The sequence below is a fragment of the Dreissena polymorpha genome, chromosome 13 (assembly GCF_020536995.1).
Source record: "Dreissena polymorpha isolate Duluth1 chromosome 13, UMN_Dpol_1.0, whole genome shotgun sequence".
In the NCBI taxonomy this organism is placed as follows: Eukaryota; Metazoa; Mollusca; class Bivalvia; order Myida; family Dreissenidae; genus Dreissena; species Dreissena polymorpha.
Genome location: NC_068367.1, coordinates 27,311,441 through 27,337,336, shown reverse-complemented (window position 1 = coordinate 27,337,336; position 25,896 = coordinate 27,311,441). Strand labels below are relative to the sequence as shown.

Genomic DNA, 25,896 nt, shown 5'->3' with positions numbered 1-25,896 from the left:
ATACTCGTGGTATGTAGGATTGCTATGCCTGTGTCAATACTCGTGGTATGTAGGATTGCTATGCCTGTGTCAATACTCGTGGTATATGTATGTAGGATTGCTATGCCTGTGTCAATACTCGTTGGTATGTAGGATGCATATGCCTGTGTCAATACTCGTGGTATGTAGGATTGCTATGCCTGTGTCAATACTCGTGGTATGTAGGATTGCTATGCCTGTGTCAATACGCGTGGTATGTAGGATTGCTGTGCCTGTGTCAATACTCGTGGTATGTAGGATTGCTTTGCCTGTGTCAATACTCGTGGTATGTAGGATTGCTATGCCTGTGTCAATACTTGTGGTATGTAGGATTGCTAAGGTCGTTGCTTTAAAAGGGAGTTTTGTGAATCGAGTTATTTCTTACATAAATAAGGACATACCTTTTTATTGATTGAATGCATTCAGCTTCGAATGCTTGTTGAGAATATGTAGGATTATAGGGGAATATACTGAACATGCATCTGGCCAAAATCGAAGCTTTCGCATTAAAAAATACAAAACGATTGGAATAAGTATATTGTAACAGTGTCAGTGTTTTAAATCTTCAGGGGATGTTCCCTTTGGATAGAGTACAAACGTACGGTTTGGGAAACGAAACAACGCTGTGCCAATGGCTGGGAACACAATGGAAACTTTATATGCGATAAACGTAGGTCATTTCAACGAGTATTTAATCAATTGAAATTAGCAAGCATATAATTAAAAAAAATGAACCGGATTGATACAAAACCATTATGTACAATTTTTATGATGAGCATATCTTTTACTGAGTTTCCTATACATTTGGTAATATGAATGCAACGATAATCTGCTATGCATGTTAATTTTATTTGAAGGATATCTATGAATATTTTACAGCAATTTGTTCGCCAAGATGTCTAAACGGTGGCAGATGCATTGAACCAAACATGTGTAAATGTAACGATCTTGCGAGGGGAACGTTCTGTGGGACAGGTAACGTAACTTTACGCGGATACATATGTATAATACATACTTATACATTAAAGTGGCGAGAAAGACAGAAACTGAAAGTATGTTCTAGAAAAAAAATATGTACTCAAAGTGTGTCCGTTTGTTATTTTTGTCTGCATTTTTATCGTTTTTACACTGCTCTATATATTTTTTAGAAATCTGCTCACGTAACCACCCGTGTTATCCCGGAGACTGCTACGAGGACTCGAAATGTAACTGCACTGAAGGCTTTGACAAGACGACAACTTTTCCATTGCCTTCAGATCCCGGCTGCATGAAAAGTAAAGAATACGTGCTTAGCAGAAATTAAAGTTTAAAAATAAAATACAATAAGACAGTGGTTTTATTATTTATCATATCCATAATACATGAAATGGACATTGTTGTTAATAAATACAAGATCGATGTTATGATCATCAACATCACACATCTTATATATTTCAAGATCACTACGAAGTTTCGATTTCAGACGGATTCAATGTATATTGGGGCATTGCATGTATTAAAATGGTGCTTATAAACAAACATAAAACGTACAAACAATTCTAAACATAACAACAGTGCAAGATACAATTATTGTTGTCTACTGCCAGAGATAATTTTATATACTTTTCACACAGTCAGTCATGTGTTTAGTAAACATTTGATAACTGGCTTTGTATCGGTGCAGGCAGTTGATTATTTGTGTCTTGTTCTGAGAAAATTGTGCTTAATGCATGTGCGTAAAGTGTCGTCCCAGATAAACCTGTGCAGTCCGCACAGGCTAATTAGAGACGACACTTTCCGCTTTTATGATATTTTAGTTGCAAAGAAGTCCTTCCTTACCGAAAATCAAGTTTAGGCGGAAAGTGTCGTCCCTGATTAGCCTGTGCGGACTGCACAGGCTAATCTGGGACGACGCTTTACGCACATGCAATAAGCCCAATTTTCTCAGAACAAGACTCATTTTATCATTTATAATCAAATCGTACTAAAGAAAATGTTTCCTTTAAAATTTTAGTTGCTAACAACAACAAACCCTTTATCGGAAGATCAACCACAATCATATCACACATCCGGAACACGCGAGAGGAGCTTCTATACTTCTTCCAGTTGGATGCCACAGATGAGGATCCACAGAAACGAGTTGTCTGGAGTAACCAGCAGGTTTTCAACTACCTCTCATTTCAGTTCGAAGCCCGATACGTGGAACCGCAAACAATGCCCGAAAGACCAACATACGTGCATGACTTCAAATACGGAATCGTAGGTGGAAAAGTGGAAGTCAAGGTGTTCGATTTTAAAAAAGGTATGGGTTTGTTTACCGTAGCATAAAAATATTGACTTGTATATGTTCATCTTGGTCATCGATCTCACGATTATTTTTTCAGTAGAACTTTTTAGTTTACCTAAAAATGAACCAACTATAATTTTTACTTATTTGTTTTACAAAATGGAATTATTTCAAATTCGGCTGCACAATAGAGCAACTATTTTATGTCTCAGAGAGCGCTGGTCAGCGTGGGACCTACAGCTTCACATGTCCTGGTATCAGCGTGTCTAATCCCACGCAACTCATGAACTGTTCCATCCCAGACAAACCCTTCAAGACGCTGATCGAGCACGGAGACACGTGAGTATTGCGTTCTATTAGGGATCGGCGTTCTTCGGCAGACGTTAAAAAATACGTTCAACGCGACATGTTGCATAAAAATGCACTTCGTTAATAACCATTAAAACCACATTTACATACACTCGCACATGAAGATCAGTTTTGGAAAGTATCAAAGTAGTCCAATTAATATAAAGGTACAACTTAATATGTACCTCGGTTTCTTCAGCATGGTAGTGAAACTGACGGCATACAGCGGGGGCCAGCGCAAAATTGTATTACCTGATGTCAATGTCCGCCCTGAGAGCATCATTGGTACCGAGTACACGAAACAGGTAAAGGTCACAAACCGATACTTAAGAACACATTTGGTATACAATACGTCATTTTGTCATTTGATGCTATAATATTATGTTACTAATTTTCACATTACTCCAATAGAAGTATTTTTGTCGTGACGATTTTATAAAATCTGTATTTCGGCAACTGTCAGTATTATTATAATCAGATTGTCAGATTGAAATAAACATAACATGACGATTTGGGGTCATGTTTTAAATAGAACACGTGGGAAAGATTGCAATTATTTTGCGATTTTCCATAAGCATTAATAATCATTGGCGTCGCTCTGGAGAGCGGCGACTAGTATGTAATGCATTTTTTTTTCGCCTATGGGAGGAGAAGATATTTTACGGATCAATGTATATATTTTTGTTTTAAGAATATCTTGCATAGTGGTGATTTTTTGTGTAAATTAGTGTAAATAAGTACTGCATTTGTGCCTATTACATTTATTACAACATTTATTGCCAATAATGCAAAACTAATTGTTTTAATTAATAACTGATCCACAACTGATCACTGGGGAAAGATCACAGGGACTGGGCAAATACGCGAAACTTTCTGGATTTGTATAAAAACAAAACATTATCAAAATATATTTATTTTGTGGTTTTTCTAATTTGCTTATTTCGTGGAGAATCAATGTAGTACGATATTTGACGACCTATCGCGCAAGCAAGTTTATTGGAAGGCGTAGTGGTACGAAAACGTACAATGTATTAGTTTATTAATAGACATTTAATAACGATCGCTATACACAACTTCACCAAATAGCAGTACATAAATGATGTCAGCCGGAATAGCTCAGTTGGGACAGCGTTGGACTGAAGTTGTTTACGCAACAATCATCTAAAGACCCCCGGTTCAATCCCGGGTTCCGGCACGAACGGAACAGTTCGGTGGCTGACAATTTTTTTCAGTCAGGTTAATAAATATAATAAAGCTTTATTTTATGTAGACATTTTAAAAGCCAATTTACTACAATTGGACATTTTTATAAAAATTAATGGATGCCGCGTGGTGACGTTAATTAAAATTTCTTACATCACTTAAATATCTTATAAAAAAATACACGTGTTTTTATATTAACAAATAAATGCAAACAACACATCTATTATCCATGTATTTTTATGGTTGTCTATCATAGGCCCTAAGTACTATCCCTACCACATATAGAGCGCGAAGCGCGACACGTATTATTGATTGTAACAATGAGTTGCGATAAAGGAAGCAGCCGCTTATCAAGGAGGAGCTGTGTCCCAGCAACCAGTTTTTTTTTAAGAACCACATATAGAGCGCGAAGCGCGACACGTATTACTATCCAGGTGGTATGGGCCCTTTAGCATTATCCGAGCATTACGTCCATAGTTATCTTCCTTAGAATTTGAGAAATTTTGAAATCGTTGTTCGAAGTCCAAAATTTTCATCCGATTGTTCCCAAACTTGCACAGGTTTTTTTATCAATGAGGACCCAACCCAAATTCTCTATATGAGCAATATCGGACCATAAGTCCAGAATTATGTCTCTTTGAATTAAAAAAAAAAGTGAAAAACTGCTTGGTTAGGTGATTATGTCAACATTTTTCATCAGATTCTTTCCAAACTTACAGTGTCTTCATATCAATGAGCATTTTTACCTCATTAAAATGAGAAACTTCTGCACCCGGTTGTATAAACAGTTAAACTGGCGGTTAAACACATACCGTCGGTTAAAAGTCGGTAGCTTGTTGTTTACTGGTCGGTAAGCGTTTGTATAAAATTTGGTTAGTTATACCGATCGGTTAAAACCCAGTTAAAACATAGGGGTAACTCGCCCTTGAGTCGGACGGGTTAGCGGTATAAGTCTATAATAAAAAGATTTGTGATCAAAGCCGGGACTTAGCTTGTTCAGGCTTTAACTATCATATCATATGAATCTATTTTACATATTATTATTTGATTCCCAGCTTATGTTCATTGAAAAATAGTGGAATAACAATATCCACTGAATTCGCCCATGAGTCGGACACCTTCGCCCTTAACACGGACATAGATTTGTATTTAGCATTTATTTGGTTATCCATTCCCTATATATTTATAAAAATGCAAGTTGCACAGTAACAGACATGTGTTGATTTTATAAGTTTATTCTTTCGTTAACATATTAACGAAAATAAGTTATAAAAGAGAAAAAATGACATGGTCACTTGAAGTGTCTATCCGACCTTCACAACAGCGGAACCATTTGTAGCAGTGGGGGTTACAAAGAAAAGTGCAGACATAAAAGGATAAAACATTGTGTGATTCTTGTTGTTTGTGAGTTATGGGATTTTTTTTATAGATCAGGTTAATTGAAATGAATATGTTGTTAATTCTCATCCGCATGCCTCTGCCATTACATAAACTCATGTTCGCCATAAGGGCGAATTGCGTTCGTCTCAAGGGCTAATTGAGTTGTAATTCATTTTTTACTGTTATACCTATACTATAGAGCAAACCACTGAACATTACCTTTCGTTATTATAGAATAAGATTATGTTTTCAATATAACGTTGCTGTCGTTCTCAAACCTCGTAGCTCCAAAATTTTCAAAATATTTTTTTCGTCTTTTCCGAATATATGAAGTCTGGCGCGTGTTTTGTGCTATATCTCTTAGCTCTACGCCAATCAGAGCCCTTGAAAAGCCACGTGACGTGACGAAATGCTGTAGAATGATTGTTGGCTTTTTTCCCGGCGAAAAGTCGTAGCGACGCCATTTCACCTATTGGTACGTCGTTTCGTTTGGACAAATTTGACAAAAACGTTTTTATAATTTTTTTTATTTGCAACTACGAGGTTTCCTATAAAAAAATGAGTCGGTTTTTTCTCTCTCCTGAAAAGTTGGCATTTTGTACCTATGAGGTTTGAGAACGACAGCGACGATAAAGTCATTTATGAATGCTGTCAAACGTATCTGACCTAGATGCCGATGGTAGTAAAATAATCGATAATTGAAAATTCTGAATTTTCCGTAACCAGAAGTAATTAAAACTTAAACGAATCCAAATTCATTGTCAGATAATATTTGATAACATTTCATTTCAAAATTTTATTTATTTTGAGTATGAAGGGTAAATTGTTCGATATAACGTCACAAATCATGCTAAACAAAACTGATCTTTGAAAACTACAAAGATAAAAATGTCCGACTCAAGGGCAAAATCGACTCAAGGGCGTGTTACCCTACCCTGCTTCCCTAGGTGGGAAAGTACAAGAAACCGAGAGGTAACCTACACAAAATGGCTGCGGCGCGCGACATTATAAAAGCTAACCATCGACGACCTTCACAATTTCGACGAGTAAACAACAAATTGCAGCGACTGACACTTTATTTGACTTAATTTACAGGGCAATACGATTTCCGACTTCGGACGACGAATTTAAGGACGCACAGAACATGTTTTCTGTTATGGGTATGCCGTGTGTGATCCGATGCATCAATGGCGCCCATGTTAAAATCATTTCACCGAGAACAGGGAACGACAAAAGTACAAACAAAAAACAAAACACGTTCGAACTAGTATCTTACCTTAAATAATCCTTTAAAATCCATAAATAATCCATTTAATTCAATAATTGACGATTTTGCATCTAGGGTCTTTAATAATTATTTTAGCATAGTTAAATAAAGACCCTTATGCCATCCTATCACTTTATTCAAATGAGTTTAATAACTCAATAAACTATCTTCTTCGTCACACGCTACGTCATGTACTCTATGTTCATTACTGCTGTTAAAATGAACCGGAGCAGTTTATCAAAGGAGCCTTGTTCTGAGAAAATTGGGCTTAATGCATGTGCGTAAAGTGTCATCTCATATTAGCCTGTGCAGTCCGCACAGGCTAATCAGGGACGACACTTTTCGCCTAAACTTGATTTTCGGTAAGGAGGGACCTTCTTGAAACTAAAAATACCAGAACAGCGGAAAGTGTCGTCTCTGAATAGCCTGTGTGGACTGCACAGACTAATCTGGGACGACACTTTACGCACATGAATTGAGCCAAGATTTCTCAGAACGCGGCTCAAATAAGAGCCGTTGGTGAACTCAGTTGCATTTGCAGATTTCTGCATACAAAGATATATTTAAACTTGAACAATGTTTAATTTGTCTATGGTAAATTCTCTTATTGTACAAGAAAATAATTTAATATTTTAATAAACAAAGAATGGAAAACATCCCATTACACAACAGATAAATGAATGCATTATACCCGTGTACAAAATGGGACATTCCGAATTCCAATGTGATGCTATTTTTAACATCTTATACTTTACACATCTCTATGCCTAACGTGAATTAAATCGGAAAGCAAATAGTGCAGATTATTTATGAATTGTGCGATATTTGTATGGCTTGTTGCACATTCTTAAATCTTAAAAGTATATGCACGGATTATAAACAATGCACATTGAACGAAATAAGGAAAATGTGATAAATTGACAATTCAAATGTCGTTATGCAGTACATTTACATGTGCAATAAGTCGCGTTTATAATAAATCGTCAAAAAGACTCGCACTTTTCTCAACTGCAATATGCAATGTCGGACTACAGACAGAGTGATTTTCTGATGTAATTTTAAGTTAATGATATACTGTACTCAGCTTGTGCTTTGAATGTGTAAAAACCGTTATTTTGCGAAAGATATTATTTCCCGTATTATTTTATAACGCAGTCGTGAAAACGGGATATAAGACAAATTAGAAGGATAGGCTAGCATGTTACGACGACCATGTATACTTTTTATGTTACATCTAGAACAGAATAGACGTCTTTGAAAGCACTCTCTTGCAGTTTGGAAGCACCAGGGATTCCGCTAAATGATGCAAATCCCGACATCATTATCAATTAGTCCCTGGTCATTTTGATGATTCCATAGTTAAAATGTACACTTTATTTTATTGTCAATTCATTTGTAAATGAATTTGATAAAAAATAATACATGTCGCTGTTTATAAGCGTGACACTTCGCGCGAAAATTACGTCATTAGAAAATGCATTGTTGGAATGTTTTGGTTAAAGTTACCGGTGGTTAAATTCCACTTTGCGCGGTTAGGTTACTTTGCGGTATATCGTGTTTATACAATCGAGTTACCCAGAAGGTTACTAAACCTGAATAACCGAAAACTTACCAAGGTTTGAATGTTACTGAGCGGTTACTTTAACCAGCGTTTATACAATCGGGTGCTGGACAATAAGTCCAGACTTTTTTTCTTTTAAATTTGACAAAATAAACAATTTCCACTTGTTTAAAAGATTTCACAACTTTCGTCTGAATCTTTCCAAACTTGTTAAGTGTTTTTATATCAGTATTACTCGAACCCTATTGAAAATGATGAATATCGGAGCAATAAATCTATTATGATCTTTTACTGAATTTCAAAGTATTGTGAAATGCAGCTTCTTTATGCAATTTACAGTTTTCATTCCATTTTTTTTCCAAACTTGTGCAGTGTTTTCATATCAATGAGTACTCAACCCCTATCGTAAATGAGCAACGTAAGAATAAGTTCAGAATCATCTCCCCTTGAAGTTGAGAAAAATATGAAATTACGCTTACAAGATGAAACAGATTTTTTAAAACCTACACAGTTATGTTCCATTAATGAAAACTGCACACGGATGCCAGTAAAAAAAAAGGAAACCATTGTAAATAAAATGAACTATGAAATATTTGGGGGTTACAACACAAGATCATAGATAATGGTTATTTGGGGGTTATAACACAACATCATGAATAATGGTTATTTGGGGATTATAACAAAAAATTATAGATAATGGTTATACCAGTATCTGTTTCGATTTTGTTTAAAATAATCGGCCAATATATTAATATTTACAGTAGAAAAAAATCGTTCCATGTAACTTCATTGAGTGCCTTTTACACTGAAATTACCGACGCCCTTTGATGCTTTGCATCAATACGTATCTTGTATAGTATATCAATACGAGATAATACTAAGCATTGTGCGACACCCATAAACATTCATTCTGGGAGATCAACTCGCGGTAATTCAAATCGGTTCAATGCAAAAGTTTGGTTCCATGCCTATTTTCCCGGTCTAAGATACGTTTCCTGCCGAACTTTACCGCTATAGTCCAGTAGTCTGAACATTTATGCTTGAACATGAATTTTGGAAAAGTATATGATGTCATACATGTGTAGTCGAAATGGTATGGGCCTTTTGGGAACGGAAATCCGGGGCTTCATAACCTATGCGTTCTTAAATTTATTTAATATGTCCTATGATCAGTTATTTATAACTTATTTTTAGATACCTTACTAATTTTCTTTCGAAGTAGAAAAAGCTGTTAACATGCTCTTGAGTAAAATATTCATAAAATGCCCAGCCCATAATATGACTCCGTGATGTTTTCATTTTTTAGATGGAGTTCAAGTTTGACTTTGAGCCCGCTGTGCACTGTAGTAAGAACTCAACATTCACCTGTCAGTATAACGCAAATGCCCTGAAGGTTACGTCAGAATTCACCAAGGTAAGCAGTTTAAAACGTTGTGTTTGTCGTACACTTTAGTTGGAGCAAAACTTTTACGTGTCAGCCCGGCGCAACAGTCATGATGATTAGGTATTATTTGAACAAGCAATATAACACGTTTTATTTGCCGTACACTGAAGCCTTAAAATAATGTAAGTCTGAAACTACTGCCCTATAGCATAATACGTTTCAACATAACATTTATGCATGGTTATTCCTTTTAAACGTAGTCTTATACGTATATTTAGGATATGTGTTTGTTTATCGATGGAAGTGCACGCTGTCTTTCTTTTCAGAGCTTTAAAACACTCATTAGTAAATGCAAATTTGTCAGTGACTAAAACACAAGGTATAATACATGCATTCCAAAAGGTATTAAACCTGGAAAAAAAATGCATTACTGGCCACCAATAACGGTAATAAATACTGTATGTAAAATCTGCTCTAAATACATGTCAAACAGGTTAAAACTATTCATATATTTTTGTCTCGGAATTATTAACTCAGACACATAAAGCTCTTATCAAGCCGTTTATTCCCAATAGCATACGGTTCATCTTAGTCATGTTAGTAAACAAACAAGGTACACAACCTTTGTGTGATAAAAGTAACTCTTCGGCAGTGTTGTCGAACATTTTCAATTACATTGAAACAAAAGACAAATTGTATATGCACTTTCGTATTACATGGTTAACCAAATAACAGTTATTGCAATAAAGAATTGTACATAGAATCATATGCACTGACTCCTTTTATTTAAAATTGGATGTTACTGCAACCAACGGTACCTTTGTCAAAGTGAATTTAAAACTATTCAACATATATCATGGGAATGTAAGCACGCCTATCAGTTATTAATATATCTTTTCCAGATAAAATCAATTTTCAAACATTCTAAATATGTCTTCCTTTTAACTGGTACATGAACATACAAATGAACCCTTAAACTTAATATTTGTTTTGATCAATATATATAGGTAAGTTGTTATGTATTATGTGACATGCCTCGTTGTTTTAAAGGAATAGGACGCGAGCTATCGATTGAGGGGAGAAAACTCAAAAATATTGTTTGAAAGTCTGTCTAAGATTTATTCTCATTGACTAAGGGGCTCGAAATATTGCTTGGTTATCGACCGACTGTGAGTTAACGGCTGGACAGATTTCTTTGTAGTAATGTTTTTGAAAGGTTAAAGGGATGCTTTGGATTAAAGCTATTTTTGACATTTTTGCGGCCCGCGAAGACAGGTCTATGATAAATTCTAGATAATGACCTTGTTATGATTCCAATATCAGAGGACGTGGATTTTCGTTCATGGCTCTTTGTCAATTTTTCTCTCATTAAACATGATTACATATATTGAATAAATTGGGCTCCTGGGCCCATATACTATCCAGGGTACGTTACTTCCACCCGAGGAACCTCCATGTACTAAATTAATTGACTATTTTAAAAATATGCGTACACGTGAAGAATCGGAACTTCTGTCATCTCTTTTCCAGTTGTTGTGATATGAAATTGTAATGTATTGTAATGACAATGTTTTCTTTGACAAATACTTATTATATCGTGGTTTAAAAGCTTTTGATAGAAACTGAATCAAATATGTTATACTTTGTATATATTGCATATAAACTGTTCAGTGTGGTGTGGGATGCATTCGAATCTCGACCAATTCACAAGGAAATAAAATAAATTGGATCGGAAGGTCTTTTTAGGACGCGAGACTTATAACTTGTTATCATGAGCACTATTGTAAATCGTCTTTTCACCTATGATGTGATCGCAATCACATCGACAACAAAGATATTTTATATTTAATTGTATGATTTTAATTATTCTTTACACCAAACATGTCTTCTTGAACAGCGAGTGAATAAAAGCAAAAATATTACTATTTGAGACATCTTTCCGACAGACGCCGATAGTGTTGGAATGGAAGGGTTGGGTGGACACGGACAATTACTCAGCGGGGGTGGGGGCATACCGCCTGGAGCTACACCGGCTAGAGGTCAAGGACGAAACATTGGAGCTCACGGAGGCTAACCCAACCTTGCCCCTCATGGAGAATCGCGTAATCCATACGGGGAATACTATGGTACAGAACTTGTTCAGTACCACATTCACACCGCCAGAACCAGGCCTGTACAGGTGAGAATCCGTTTCTTGATTGTATATTTTTACAAAAACTGGCTGAAAAAAAGCTGTATTAAAGCCATGAGATTAAAGTCCATTGGGCTTACCTTTGAGTTAATTTGAAATAATCACACTTCTAAGATATGTGAGGTGCGATTAATAAAATTCAAGTAAGTCGATATGTATATAACCAATAAGTCAATGCATGGTCCATGCGTACTTGTAAGGTTATACCACGCACACAAATAACATCAATACATCGAATGTTACTGTTTTTAAAATCTTCTCCGCATGTATTGGTCTAATTGATTTTGGTTAAGATTGACCTTGTAAGGATAGGTTTATCTACACAATGTGTATGTAATGTAGATTGCGTGTCTTAAGACTGACATTGTTTTACGTTTAACGTTCATAATACTGATCAGCTTATCTGATGTGAATTATACAAAATCTACTGACAACTCATTCAAATTGCATTCCCACATCTTTATTTAGAAATAGAAAAAAAATCTGAAACAATACCAATTTTATTTGTATTTCAGCATCGTGATGGAGGTGACGGACAACGCCAACAATTCCATCTTCACTCGTCGGTTCGCCCTGTACGACAACGTATCCAGCGTGACTACCAACCCTCTCAGTGTTCATGGTCTACATGCAACTTCCGCTGCAAAGGAAACCGGTTACCGCTGGCAGATGGAAACTAAGTGTACAAATACTTATATTGATATCATTCTGTTAACATTCTGTTTGCATCGGAAGAGATTCGTTGAATGAGCAGTGGTGTCAATATCGCAAATAGTCGGTGAAGCATAGTACGTAAGAGTACGTAATATGATTTCCGTTCAAAACGATAAAATAAAAAATGACACAGCTTTATGTACTGGTCAAAACCTTCATGTTATGTAACTCGATTTAAACCATTAACAACACGCATATTTTTTACTTCAGCGGTCAAACTGAACTGGACGGACTATTTTGTGAACAAAGTTCATCACGAAAAGAAGTTCCTGAACAAAATCAAAAAGTTCCCTACTCTTTTTGACGACCTCGAATCAATTGGAATCCGGAACGTGAAAAAGTAAACCATGATTTGTACTTAAATACAAAGTATGTGTATATTTACCTTTCTATGGAATATATCATAACCGTTTTTTTTTCACGTTTATCTTATCTTATTAAATGAATGCCAACGTCATATAAGTGTATGGCGTTTTTCTGATCGAATGATAAACAATATTTCCTAAAATGCATGCGATATTCGGATCAAGTGAACAAATCATTAGTTATTTTATAATATTTTATTTATAATAAGGTATATGCCTGATTTACCTTAGGCGACATATAAGCTGATATCTGATCAACTGTACATTATGATGACGTCATCTAAGTGTCCTGAATACCGCATCGATATAACTTTATTGATAAAAACGGCTAAAAGTCCAACAAACAAACTAACACACATCTCAAATTGAAGTCACGCAAAATATATTATCACTGTTTCAAATACCTGAAAAGCATCCCTAATTTACCAAGGTTCGTGTTTGACTCTTACGATGACACAGAGGGCAACAGGACAATGGACGCTATTCCTAACGTCAATGGGATTACGCGATTCGAGTACGGTTACGTTGTAAACCAGGCCAGTGAGCAAGCCCCTACCGTGTGGAACACTGGTTTGACGCAGAACGTTGATCTTCCAGTGTCAACCAATCACGGTGGTAGGTATTTTGTGACATATACTGAAATAATTGCTTTATGGGAACATGTTTTATTTAAAAAAACAACCACAACAACAACAAACACGCATGGCAATCAAAAAAAATAATTAAATTAATCTAGTTTAAGCTACCATGATATTAGATGTGAAAGCTCAGAAAAGAATATTTATTTAGCTTATTTATTATAAATTAATCGTCATTTAAACACCCACAATGTTTTATAGAGGTAATTATTCAAGCATCAGCATTATGGTATTAATTTAGATTTTTTTTTCAGAAGTGTAGAAAATCATTTTAAACACTTTTTTAATTATTTGACAATAGCACGTATTGCAATACATAACCTTTTTTAACGTTTATGTAAGAAAGTAGACATTCAATTTTTTTATCAAATAAAATAAGAAAAGAGAGCATTGCAAAACAAACCTATAGGCAATCAAACATATATAAACATGTATCAATATTGAATAAATGTCTTATCACCACCATTTTAGACACTGTAACGTTATGGGTTCGTGCGTTCGATATACTTGGCAACATGTTGGAGAAGAAGACAACAGTTACTATTGATGTCACGCCACCGCATATCATCTCCAATCTAGCTGAAAACAAAACATCTTCGTTCACGCCAAATGCTGGAAAGACGGATGGCGGCTATTACTATAGCAGGTATAAATGTCCGATCTTCATTGTTGACATGTAAATCTAGTGTAAGCGATATGTTAATGATTGTATATATAAACTTGCTGTAGAATAATAAAAAATAATAAAAAGCACAAAGTCACTCACTTTTTTCCATTAAAAAGGGCAAATCATTACACTCTGACAATTAGTGGTACATAATAAGTTTTTAATTATTTTTTGCTGTCTACTTAAAGGTGCATTTTCACAGATTTTGGCATTTTTTAACTTATTCATTAAATGCTTTATATCGATAAATGTAAACATTGGATCGTAAAAGCTCCAGTAAAAAATCAAGAATAAAATTAAAAAAAGGAAAAGAACATTGCCCGGACCAGGTTTCGAACCAGTGACCCCTGGAGTCCTGCCAGAGTCCTGAAGTAAAAACGCTTTAGCCTACTGAGCTATTCCGCCGAGTACGCTTAATTGATGTATTTTATACCTTATATCAGCAATCTTCGTAGTTTCACAAAATTTAACGACAACAACAGAACTCTCCAAATTATTCAATCGTTTCGCGTTGCAACGCTTTATAATTTTTAGGTTTTAAAATCGTCAAAAGATAATGGCTATATTAGACCATGGTAAATGTTCAGTATTACTGTTTCCTCACAAATATCATAACTAAAACGAAAATTTGCGAATCTGAAACAACATTTTTTCAATTTTGTCAATTTGCCAAAGCGTGAAAAGATCCCTTTAACACACTGTCCACGAAATTCAACAAACTACCATATCTGTTTAAATACTTCATTTATTCATTAAGTATTAGTGTCTGTTGACATGTGATGGAATATTAACTGAACAAACGTCATTACATTTACTTTCAAATGAAACGTTCTCATGTCCCTGTCAACACTGTCATTAATTTTCTTTTATAAACTATACACTCCACGATGACCATGTGTGCAAAGGTTTATGATTTCTATGTGTATACTATAAAGGCACAAAATAACTTCTATTCACGTACTTACATGAAATGATCTCGATGTCTATATGATCACTTTCATGTTTAGATGTCCAAAGTTGAACTGTGTTTTTCAGTTACGAGTTTTACGCCCGAGATAAAGAGAGCGGCGTATACCAGATAGAACTGGATGTTAGCATCACCATGGCGGATATCGGCGAAGTTCGCAGATTCCAGCAGGTGGTGAATGGCAGCATGGACAAGGTAGGGTACGAGCATGAGTTCTGCTGTTAATGGCGATAATGGTCACGAGTAAATAAGCAGGTCCAGAACGAGCTTAAACTTAATTGTATGAAGGCTTTATACATCAACAATCGCAGAAGGCTAGAATTGCTAACACCACTATAAAATCACTGTTTAAAGGAGGCATTTCGTACGTAATTTGTAAGTGTTTTGTACGACTCATTCGATGCCACTCAATCAAATATTGACAGTGCGCCACTGTTGTCATTAGTCAAATCAAAATACAAATTCGAAAAACCTCACAAAACAACATTTGTTTGCGGTTGGTCAGATACTCAACCATCGGTAAAAATCTAAATGAAACCGAAGCAGAAATGGTACAAGTGTTAGACATTGGTCGAAATTGATTAAGAACAATAATGCTAACTGCGCCTTTATTGTCAAGTTTCCCGTAAACATTGACCCTCGAAGCTTACACTTGTATCGTTTTTTTGTTAGAAATACAATTTGGAACTAAGTACTTAAAAGGCCTTATATCCTTGAGCTCGTTTGCATTTGTAAACTCAAACATGTGCGCTCATCATGTATATCTGTCTGTTGTAAAGACCAAGTCGCCATCTGACCCGGCCTGTGTACCGTCCAAAGACCCGGTCACCTGCTTCCTGGAACGACAGAATGTCCGCTTGAACAACTGCTGGTTTCTGGTCCCGAAGATGGACTACAGCATCACAGCGGGAGCCATTGTGACAGTCCGTGCCTTCAACCAGGCGCGACAACCGGTCTATACACAGTTCCAGGTATCAACATTAGGCTCTAGACAACACACATTAAAATTAATTATAGTCCTTCGCATAAACATTTTACAAATGTATAGCGAAGCTTCGATTATCGTTGGAATAATAAAAAACTATTCTGAAGGTAGTACAACCACGTCAGCACATTCAGAGTGGCCGATAAGTGCTCCGGATATAACAGTCTGCAGGTCTTGGTCAGATCCTTGAGTGTCGTATTTTTTTGGGATGTGTTGCATTCACCTAAATAAGTTAGATAGGAGTTTATCATGGTAGGTTTCACATGTAATATGTTGTTGCATACGCAGAGAAGTATGTTTAAGCAACGCAAGCCCAAAACATTATAAACCGTTTAACAATGAAATTCATTGTCGTTCTTCAGTCGCTCTTCATTGGTTGTAATAGCATAAGCTTAATTCTTTACGATAGCTGACCCTAAAATTCATATTTGCTTAAGCATGGCTCTCTTCTTCGACATTTATCTTTGTCTAATTATGTGTTAAAGGAATCAATTAAGCAACCATTTGAAGCATTTACCCTAAATTACGAAATGGCCACTCAGTCGTTGATTTACAGATAACTACTGGTCTATTACAGATCAAACGGCTGAACTCATTGAAAGGACTCGAAATATGTAAGTAAAATTACAAGCACTAACAATCAAATAACATATTGGATGTTAACTTGAGTGTTGAGTTGTAGTTGCATTTTCACCATTACACAATTATCTGTTTATAATGCGTTTTAATAATGTATTTTTTAATAGTGAGATAGAGAGAGAGAGAAAAGAAAAAGACAAGAGTGTCTCTATGTTCTCTCGGAGGTTCCGCTTTGGTTTGAACAAAAGCTCTCACGGAAATCGTCTGTTTTGTCACGTCCCGTTTGGTGGTGTTGCCTTTGATCCGTAAGGTACTACCGACACCGCTGAGTTGACGTCGTCTCTCGTGCAATATGGCTGTCTTTACACTTCTACCACATACTTGATGTTAGGGTGATTTCGGCTCTTTGTTTAAGGCATTAGTACATACGCCAGTGAGCGGAAATCATCCAAAATCGGTAACTTTCTTTGGCTGAATGTTTAGTCCTAAAGATTGCCATGGCATTCCCAACGTTTTAGTGATGTCTATTTGTCATTTGCTTCGAAGGGAGATCAGCTTTGGTTGTTAGAATTTAATGATCCGGTCTTCATTCTTCCTTTCCTATTTATTTGCTGGATTAATTGTAATATGTTATTAGTAATATTCTAACAACACGCAACCGCACGGTCGAAGCGACTTCCATCAGCGAAACACGCCTTCCAGGTTGAGAGCAGATGTCACAGTCACTGACGTCAAAATTTGCTGTTCAGCAAAATTAAATATAATGGCCATGTGTCATGTTTCTTCTTAGTTTCGCCAAAACTGTGTCGCTTACTATCGTTCCCAAAAGATTTGCATATGTCTCCTGATGGTTGCAAAACGCGCCTAAGCCTCTGATGTGCGCCTTTAAACGTGTCGCTTAATATTTAGATGCTGTGGAGGGATGATCGAGATGCAGATAAGTAAAAGCACCACCTTCATGCAGCGTGTGTGTGTAGGTGTCAGCAGCGCATCATCATTTCACTTATTTCTCGTACGTACTTCCTCAGCGCGAAATCTTCAATGGTTATTGCTGCTTTTCCGTAAATTTGATTGTCCAGATAATTGACTTTCCGTACATCTGTTAAGCTCGACATTATATGCATAGTAAGAGTACTATAATATTTCCCGGAACAAATGATCACAATCGAGGACATTTTGATTCTTTATGGAACTGAGAAAGATTTATCAAGGAAGCATTGATTATGGTTTGTTCGGATGATGCGTTGTCTCAGCTATGAAGCTGCTTCTTTAAAACGATGGTTCCGTCGATCTCTTTACTCTTTCGTCTATCCATTTTCCTTGGCGTTGAATTTTTTTCATTTGTCGTTTGAAAAAATTCATGCACTCTTCTCGGAGACTAAAAAGCGTCTGTAGATCTATCTTTTCTATCCTGGTAAATGAACCAATACGTAAACATGTGGAATTGGCAACATCAATAATACAAGCGGGCGAATGTAACGCACTGTAGGAACCATGATGAAGCCGATTGAAATATAGGACGTAATATACTAGTACAAAAATGGTTAAAAATATGCCTAAAAAGGATTTGACCCTGTCTAGATTCTGGGCCTGAGAACATCCGGATCACCAACAAGAGGCCAGACAGCTTCAGGATCCAGTGGGACCTTCCTACAGTTCGTGGGTGCTACAATAGTCAACCGATCGTCATAAATATAGCGTTCTTTGTAAGTGATATTCATCATAATCAATCTGATTATAATCCCATCCCCATCATCATAATTATTGTTGTAACCAGTCTTAACTCATAAACATCATATTTTGCCGAAAAACATAATTGATCAGCATCAACAGCATTAACATAACCGCCAATTAATTTCAAGTGGTTTCTTTATAATAATTCATGTCGTTATCGTATTTGTCTTTATCACTATTTGAAACATATTATATTTTGCTTTTTATGATAATAATTTTTTTGAACTGTAAGATTAATAATAAGTGCAGGGCATACATGTTGAATATATGTTGTGTTTTGTTTTCTTTCTTATTCGAAATACAATTCGTTAAGATATCAAAAAAAATCTTAAATAGGTTATTTCTGATTTTGTAAAGTATACTATTCAATCGCGTAGTGCTTCATTATCCCCGCCATAGGCGGAAGGATATTGTTTTGGCGTTGTCCGTCCTTCCGTCCGTCCGTCCTTCCGTTCGTCTTTCCGTCCTTCCGTCCGTCCGTCCGGCACTTTTGGGTCCGGAGCCATATCTTGGAAGTGCTTCGGTGGATTTAAATGAAACATGGTATGAGTATATATATATGGATAAGAGGATGATGCACGCCTAATGGCATTGTACACCATCTGTTCATAACAGAGTTATGGCCCTTTGCATCTTGGAAAATGCTTTTTTGTGTCCGAAGCCATATCTTGGAAGTGCTTTGACGGATTTCATTGAAACTTGGTATGAGTATATATATGGATAAGAGGATGATTCACGCCAAATGTTATTGTACACCATCGGATAGGAAAGGAGTTATGGCCCTTTGTATCTTCAAAAAATGTTTTTTTTGAGACTTAAGAAGTTTCCCCGATAATGTGAATTTCCGTAATTTACTATTTACGGAGAATTATCCCCGATAATGGGAAATCCGTAATTTACTATTTTCCCGATAGTGGGAACAATATAAACGCCAAATACCCGCTTTTGGTATGAAAATTTGTTAAGGATCCTCAATATAAAAACAATCCTTGACTCTATCTAGTTCATCACTAGGTAACGACGTCAGTTCTATAACGTTACGTCACAAATCGAAGTTACGTAACGGAACCATTCCGCCTATACAAATAAAATGTTAAAATCTAATGTCCATTTTTCCCCTCCATCAAAAACAGTACATTTTGATACATATTGAAAAAAAATATTTAAATGCTAAAATTGTGTACGTAAAATAATTGTATGTTCTTTCGATATTCTAATCATTAATTGTCCAGTTCTAATGGGCATATCTTTGTAACCGGTCTCGTCATGGTGCTGCTTCCAACCTGGATTTTCACGAGTCTGACACGACCGTCTTGTCCTGGATAAACCTCGAGTATCTGTCCTAGTGGCCAGTTTCCCCTCGTCGTTTCCGAAGTAATAATAACAACGACTTCACCAATCTTAATGTCGCTCTCAGGATGAAACCCATTACGTCTAGCATTCAGGCTAGACAACCAACCCGGAACCACCTGTGCCAATAATTCCGCACTAACTCTTGTACACGCCGCCAACGCTTCCGCATGCTGAACTGTGTTTCATCTACTGTAGATGGTGCGAACTTGCCTCCCATTTGACCGTGCAGAAAATGATTTGGTGTTAAGGGAATGTCGTCTGAGGAATTCGAAGATTGGTAGGTCAATAGTCGAGAGTATATAAGCCCTCGGCTCCAACAATTGCTGTCATCAGCTCTTCGTCGTTGACATCTGCGTTTCCCAATATGGCGTTGATGGCTCTTTTGGCAAAAACATTGTTTCGTGGATTCCCCCAAAATGTGCAGCTAATGGTGGATTGAAATGCCACTTGACACCCTTGTTTGCCGCTGCTTCCGCAATCTTGTCTGTGTCCAAGTGTTCTACAAGTGCCTTAAGTTCATTGTCTGCCCCTTTAAAATTGGTACCGTTGTCAGAATACATTTCTTCAGGCAATCCTCTACGGCTTGTCATTCTGTAGAAGGCGTTCAAAAACGAATCTGTGTCCAGACCATACGTTAATTCCAAATGAACGGCCCTCGTGGCCAAGCAGTTGAACAAACAGAAATAACGTTTTTGACGACGTTTTCCTCTCCCCTGAATGGTTATGAACGGACCCGCCATATCGACTGACGTCCTTATAAATGCACGAATTGACGCCTTTAATCTGTTTATTGGCAGTGGTGCCATAATTTGCTGGCATGCTTTTGCTTTTCTTCGTCGACATTCCATGCATTCTTTTTCCATTTCTCGAATCGCTTCTCGTCCTGATATGATCCAATAACGAGCCGATAAGGTTGATAGAGTATGGTTTGTTCCTGCTGCGTGATTGTTACCAACATGTACGTCTTTTATTATCAATTTAGTGATTTGGCCTTGTCTAAGAATAATAGGATATCGCACGTCATAAGATAAAAAACCAGCATGGGTAAGTCGACCGTTAGATCGCATCACGCCATCATCGTCAAACATTGGTTTCAACCCTAATAATTTACTGCTTAATGGAAGGTACGTCTGGCTATACAAAGCGTTCCACTCGTCGCTGAAGTGCTTTTGCTGTGTCTGTCTGATAGGTTGAATCTCTGCCAACTTAATTTCATCTTCTCGTAGTGGTACCGATGTTCTCTCCTCTTTTGGCTTTTGACAGTTGTTGAAAAATCTGTTAATCCATACAATAGCTCTTTTGAGTTTTAACCAAATGGAGAAACGATGTGAGTCAACTAGATGGTGATTTTTCGAGTCATTCACAACTACAAATGTTTTTTCAATTGTACCTTTTCTTTTCGTCTCTGTATTTGATGTTGGTCTGCCGACTGTTTTATTCGATGGCCACTCATCAGGCGATCGCACTAGGAACTCAGGACCATTCTACCAACTTAAGCACTCGATCAATTCTTTTGCATTCAAACCTCTACTCAGGTGATCTGCCGGTTTTTCACAGCTTGGAACATATCTCCATTGTTCTGGATTGCTGTCGCTTTGAATTTTACCAACTCTATTTGCAACAAACGGCTTAAATTGTCGACAACGACCTCTTACCCACCACAAAACATTCACACTATCTGACCAGAATGTAACTGTGCTCAGCTTAAACTCTAAAACGTTGCAAATTCGTTTTGCTAGCCGCATTCCGATGACAGCTCCCATTAGTTCGAGTCGAGGTATGCTTGTAGATGTGTTTGGTGCAACTCTTGTTTTTGCAGATATAAGACTTGTAGAAACAGAACCGTCTTCATATGTACACCTTGCAAATACAACTGCTCCATATGCGCTTTCTGATGCATCGACGAAAGTGTGCAAAGATAGGGTTTTCCGGTATATTGTCTTTTGCCCGCAGACACCTTGGAATGGAAATGCTTCTCAATTCTCTCAGTTCTTCAGACCACTCTCGTGCTGAATTGGTCAGCTCCTCGTCCATATTTTCATGCCACGTCAATCCGGCTCTCCACATATCTTGAAGCAACATTTTTGCCCGAATGGTAAAAGGCGCTAGCAAACCAATTGGATCAAACAACGTCGCAATCCTTTTTAAGAAGTTGCGTTTCGTGTACTTCATTCCTTCTTCGGGTGTATTTTCTTTGAATGTAAACATGTCTTGTTCTGCTATCCACCACACACCAAGCGTTTTTGCAGACTGTAACTGTTCGTCATCCAAATCTACCTCTGATTTTCGGTCAGCAATAGGTATGTCTTTTAGAACCTCGGTCGAGTTTGAAAGCCATTTTCTCGCATGCATACCGGCGCGCGTCAACATACTCGATAGCTCGTTGTATAGCTTTATCCCTTCTTGCACGTTGTCCACGGAATCCATTGAATCATCCATCATGTATGTTGACTTGAGAATGGTTTCAGCAGCTATTAGAAACGCGCTCAAATTTTCCCGTGCGTGTTGCTGTAAGACATACTGTGCTTGGAATGGTGATGAATTGACACCGAACACGACTCTATCAAATTCGTAGATATCGGGACTACGGTTCTGATTCATTCCCCTCCATAGGAATCTGTGATATGGCTTGTCCGCGTGATCGATGCCTATTCTGAGATACATCTCGCTTATGTCGCAAACTACTGCAACGGGATGCCTTCTGAATCTTAGCAACACGTCAAACATATCGCACTGTAGCTTTCGGCCTTGGTGTATTTAATCATTTAGTGATACGTCTTCGAATTTTGCTGCAGCATCAAACACGATTCTGGTTTTTGTTGAATCTTTATCTGGCCTCAGAACAGGAAAATGAGGTAGGAACCATTTTGAATTGGACACTTCAGAGTCCGGAACTTTTAACACGTATCCCTTTTCTACGTATTGTTCGATGCATTCGCTGTATGCTTTAGCTACCTGAGGACATCGTTTAAGTCTTTTTTCTGTGTTCTCTAATCTATTCAGTGCCATTTTGTAATTGTTTGGCATAACAGTTTCGTTGATTTTCCATGGAATGGCAACGCGATACATCTGATTGTCGAATATGCACGACTGTTTTACTGTTTTAAGTGCTTGTTGCTCGTCAATGTTAACGACAGGTGATTCAGTTGATTCCCTTTCAACTTCCCAGAATTTCTTAAGCGTCAGGCTTAGATTCTCGATTTCCGTTACGTCTCGTACAAAGTAAGTTTGCGCTTAATTTGTTTGTAGGACCGGTGTTAAATTTGTACATGGAATACCGATGCATGTCCATCCAAGTGGCGTAAGCCGCGCTATTGGCTCCCCTGCTCTACCTCTTCTTTCTTCCAGTGCATAATGTAAATCTGCACAATCAATGCCAATTAAGATGTCAACAATAGGTCTGGTCGTAGCTTTTGGAAATGTTACGTCACGAAGATGTGGCTATTTTCTTTGGTACTTGTTCCAGTCAACAACTTTCATGTCTCCTGTTACTTTGTTAGCTGTATATGCTACTGCATTTATCTTCACGCTTCCGTTGACACTTCTTATTTTGAATTCAACAGGTCTAGTTTCAAAAGTCTCGACTTGACCATTCAGAACATTGACCTTGACCTTTTCCGTTCTACCTTTACAGCCGAGTTCTGCCGCTACATCACTATTGATGTACGTTTTTGTACTTGCGTCATCTAGCAATGCGTTTACAGTTATCGATCGATTTCCATTTACGATAATAACCGGAACTGTTGGGGGCCCTTCTAAATCAGATCTGGTATGACTTTTGCTGACAATTATGTTGCCCTTTTCTCTACCGTAGAAGATTGAACTGGACTGTCAGCAGCATTTGATTTTATGCTATTTTGCGCATTTCTGTGTAACAGTCTGTGATGCAGCTCTTCACATCCATTTTGTCCGCATTGTCTACTTCGACGGCATGACTTCCCGACATGGTTAAACCCAAGGCAACGATAGCAAAGATGAAGTTGTTTAGCTTTGTCCCACCGTTGTGAAACGTTCATTTCTTTAAAATTGTCACAGTTCCATACTCCATGCTGTTTGTCAGATAGTCTGCATTAAAAAAATTTCCCGCTTTCTTCGGAACCACCAAAAAACGTTCTTTGATTGTTAGAGTTGGTCTCTTTCGAAGCATGCTCTGACATCAAATATCCTGATATTCCTTGCACCGTCTCTGACGCGATAGTTTGGAATTCCGCCTCTTGAATAACCCATGTCCGTAGCGACAATACTGACTCATTGTGTTGACCCTCAAAGACCCAACCATGATATCGTGCCAAGAGCGGCTCTGGTAATTTTCTTTGTAATTTTGCATATAATGAGCCAATTCCAAGTTCGTGATGGTGATCCGCTTCCTGCAAATTAATAATTGCTTCGTCTTATAGATCGGCAAATTGTTCTAGGTCTTTTGCGTGGCCAAGTCGGACGTTTTCGAAGTGTTCAAGTTTTTCTAGGTAAATAGCTATATGTCGACGCCTACCCCCATATTTCCTTTCAAGTCGATCTTTTGCCGCTTCGTATGCAAACGCCGAGTGCCCAAGATTTTCAATTACTTTTAACGCTTCGCCAGATAAGTACTGTCAAAGCTGAAGCAGTTTGTACTCTGCTGTGGCCGGCGATCTGTCAATACAAGCAAGGAATGCTGCTTTTCATGATTGGTAGACTCGCTTATCACCACTGAACACTGGAATTTCCACACATTTGAGTTGCCTCCAAAGGTCTTGTCCTAATGTAGGATTGATGCCTGAACTCATAGCGTTGCCTTCTTCAAATTCATCTTTGATGTTAGATGCATGAGGTGCTTCACGCCCACATTAGTTTTGCGCATCGAACCCGACCCAAATACGACACATACTTGGAAATTTGTCATTTTGTTGCGCAGTATTATGTGAAACCGGCCGGTCTATAGAAATATTAAATTTACTCACCGTGTCATGCGACAAAGCTTTGCTTACTTGACTTGCCCAATGCTTTGCATTGACCGTTCCAAGGCGGTGACCCCAGCTTTATTCATATTTTGTGTTTATGTTGGTTTGTATTGTGCTGTTTTGTCCTGTTTGGGCAAGTTTGGTCACTTGCCTTAAATAAAGGACCAACTAATTGTTTTTAATGAAAATTCAATACTGCTCCAGCAGCTGGAGTTTCACTTCTTTATATTGCTGTTTCACTGCGTAGATCATCTAGATAGGCACAGGCATCCTCCGTTGTTTTTCCATATTCAAGTTCTATCTTCTCCGTATTTTTCAAGTTCATTTCCTTCTATGTACATATTGGATAAACTATCAAGCCCTTTAACCACTTCGTCCATTGCCAAATCCAATTGCTTGCAAGCGTCTTTCACTGTCGCACTAGATGCATTTCCCTCAAAATGTGACACTATCTTTTTCCGTGCTCTGGTAAAATTAGTTTTCAGTCTTGTTTTTTCCCTCTTCAACAGAATCTGTCTTTAAATATTCAACTGGATCCATCGCTGATTCAATTTTGAAACGTCGCTCTGCTACCAAATGTTAAGAAGTTTCCCCGATAATGGGAATTTCCGTAATTTACTATTCACGGAGAATTATCCCCGATAATGGGAAATCCGTAATTTACTATTTTCCCGATAGTGGGAACAATATAAACGCCAAATACCCGCTTTTGGTATGACAATTTATTTACGATCCTCAATATAAAAACAATCCTTGTCTCTATCTAGTTCACCACTAGGTAACGACGTCAGTTCTATAACGTTACGTCACAAATCGACGTTACGTCACGGAACCATTCCGCCGGTACAAATAAAACGTTAAAATCTAATGTCCATTGAGTGTCAAATATAACACTTTGGTGTCCAGAAGCATATTGGCGGAGGATATCAATTCAACGAATTTGCTTGTTCATATTAATGTCTTGTGCGAACCCATTTCATACACAATGTGTGAAGAAATTACGCAAATTAATCTCTTGAACCACGTGTTCACTAACGTGTGTATCCCACTCAGAATGGCACGCGGCCCAATAAATACTATCTGACCAGCACCACGACCTTCCTGTATGTCGCGGGTTTGACGCCCAACGCTGTGTATAAGATCTCCTTCTACACGCAACTGGGTAGTGAGACAGACGTGAGTAAGGCGTTCGCACAGAAATACGTACAAACAGGTAGGCTCCATACCTCCATTCACTTTCAGTCATCCGGAACAGTTTATATTAAAAAAAACAATCATTGAAGGGACTGACAAAATGCTATTAAAAAGCGCATTATTGTATGAAGGCGTTTATTCC

At 37.4% G+C, this 25,896-nt stretch overlaps 1 protein-coding gene across 1 annotated transcript in view; it reads left to right on the top strand.

Moving 5' to 3' along the window:
* Window positions 1–25,896, top strand: part of LOC127854535 (uncharacterized) — a 66,897-nt gene that overhangs the window by 6,309 nt on the left and 34,692 nt on the right. The window contains exons 3-19 of the mRNA XM_052389600.1: window positions 588–688; window positions 898–993; window positions 1,167–1,292; window positions 2,012–2,299; window positions 2,497–2,623; window positions 2,832–2,937; window positions 9,350–9,457; window positions 11,374–11,606; window positions 12,134–12,300; window positions 12,543–12,672; window positions 13,128–13,312; window positions 13,807–13,981; window positions 15,038–15,164; window positions 15,749–15,940; window positions 16,532–16,568; window positions 18,115–18,239; window positions 25,614–25,773. Of these exons, the coding sequence (XP_052245560.1) occupies window positions 588–688; window positions 898–993; window positions 1,167–1,292; window positions 2,012–2,299; window positions 2,497–2,623; window positions 2,832–2,937; window positions 9,350–9,457; window positions 11,374–11,606; window positions 12,134–12,300; window positions 12,543–12,672; window positions 13,128–13,312; window positions 13,807–13,981; window positions 15,038–15,164; window positions 15,749–15,940; window positions 16,532–16,568; window positions 18,115–18,239; window positions 25,614–25,773 (2,483 nt within the window). The remainder of the gene's footprint in view (window positions 1–587; window positions 689–897; window positions 994–1,166; window positions 1,293–2,011; window positions 2,300–2,496; window positions 2,624–2,831; window positions 2,938–9,349; window positions 9,458–11,373; window positions 11,607–12,133; window positions 12,301–12,542; window positions 12,673–13,127; window positions 13,313–13,806; window positions 13,982–15,037; window positions 15,165–15,748; window positions 15,941–16,531; window positions 16,569–18,114; window positions 18,240–25,613; window positions 25,774–25,896) is intronic.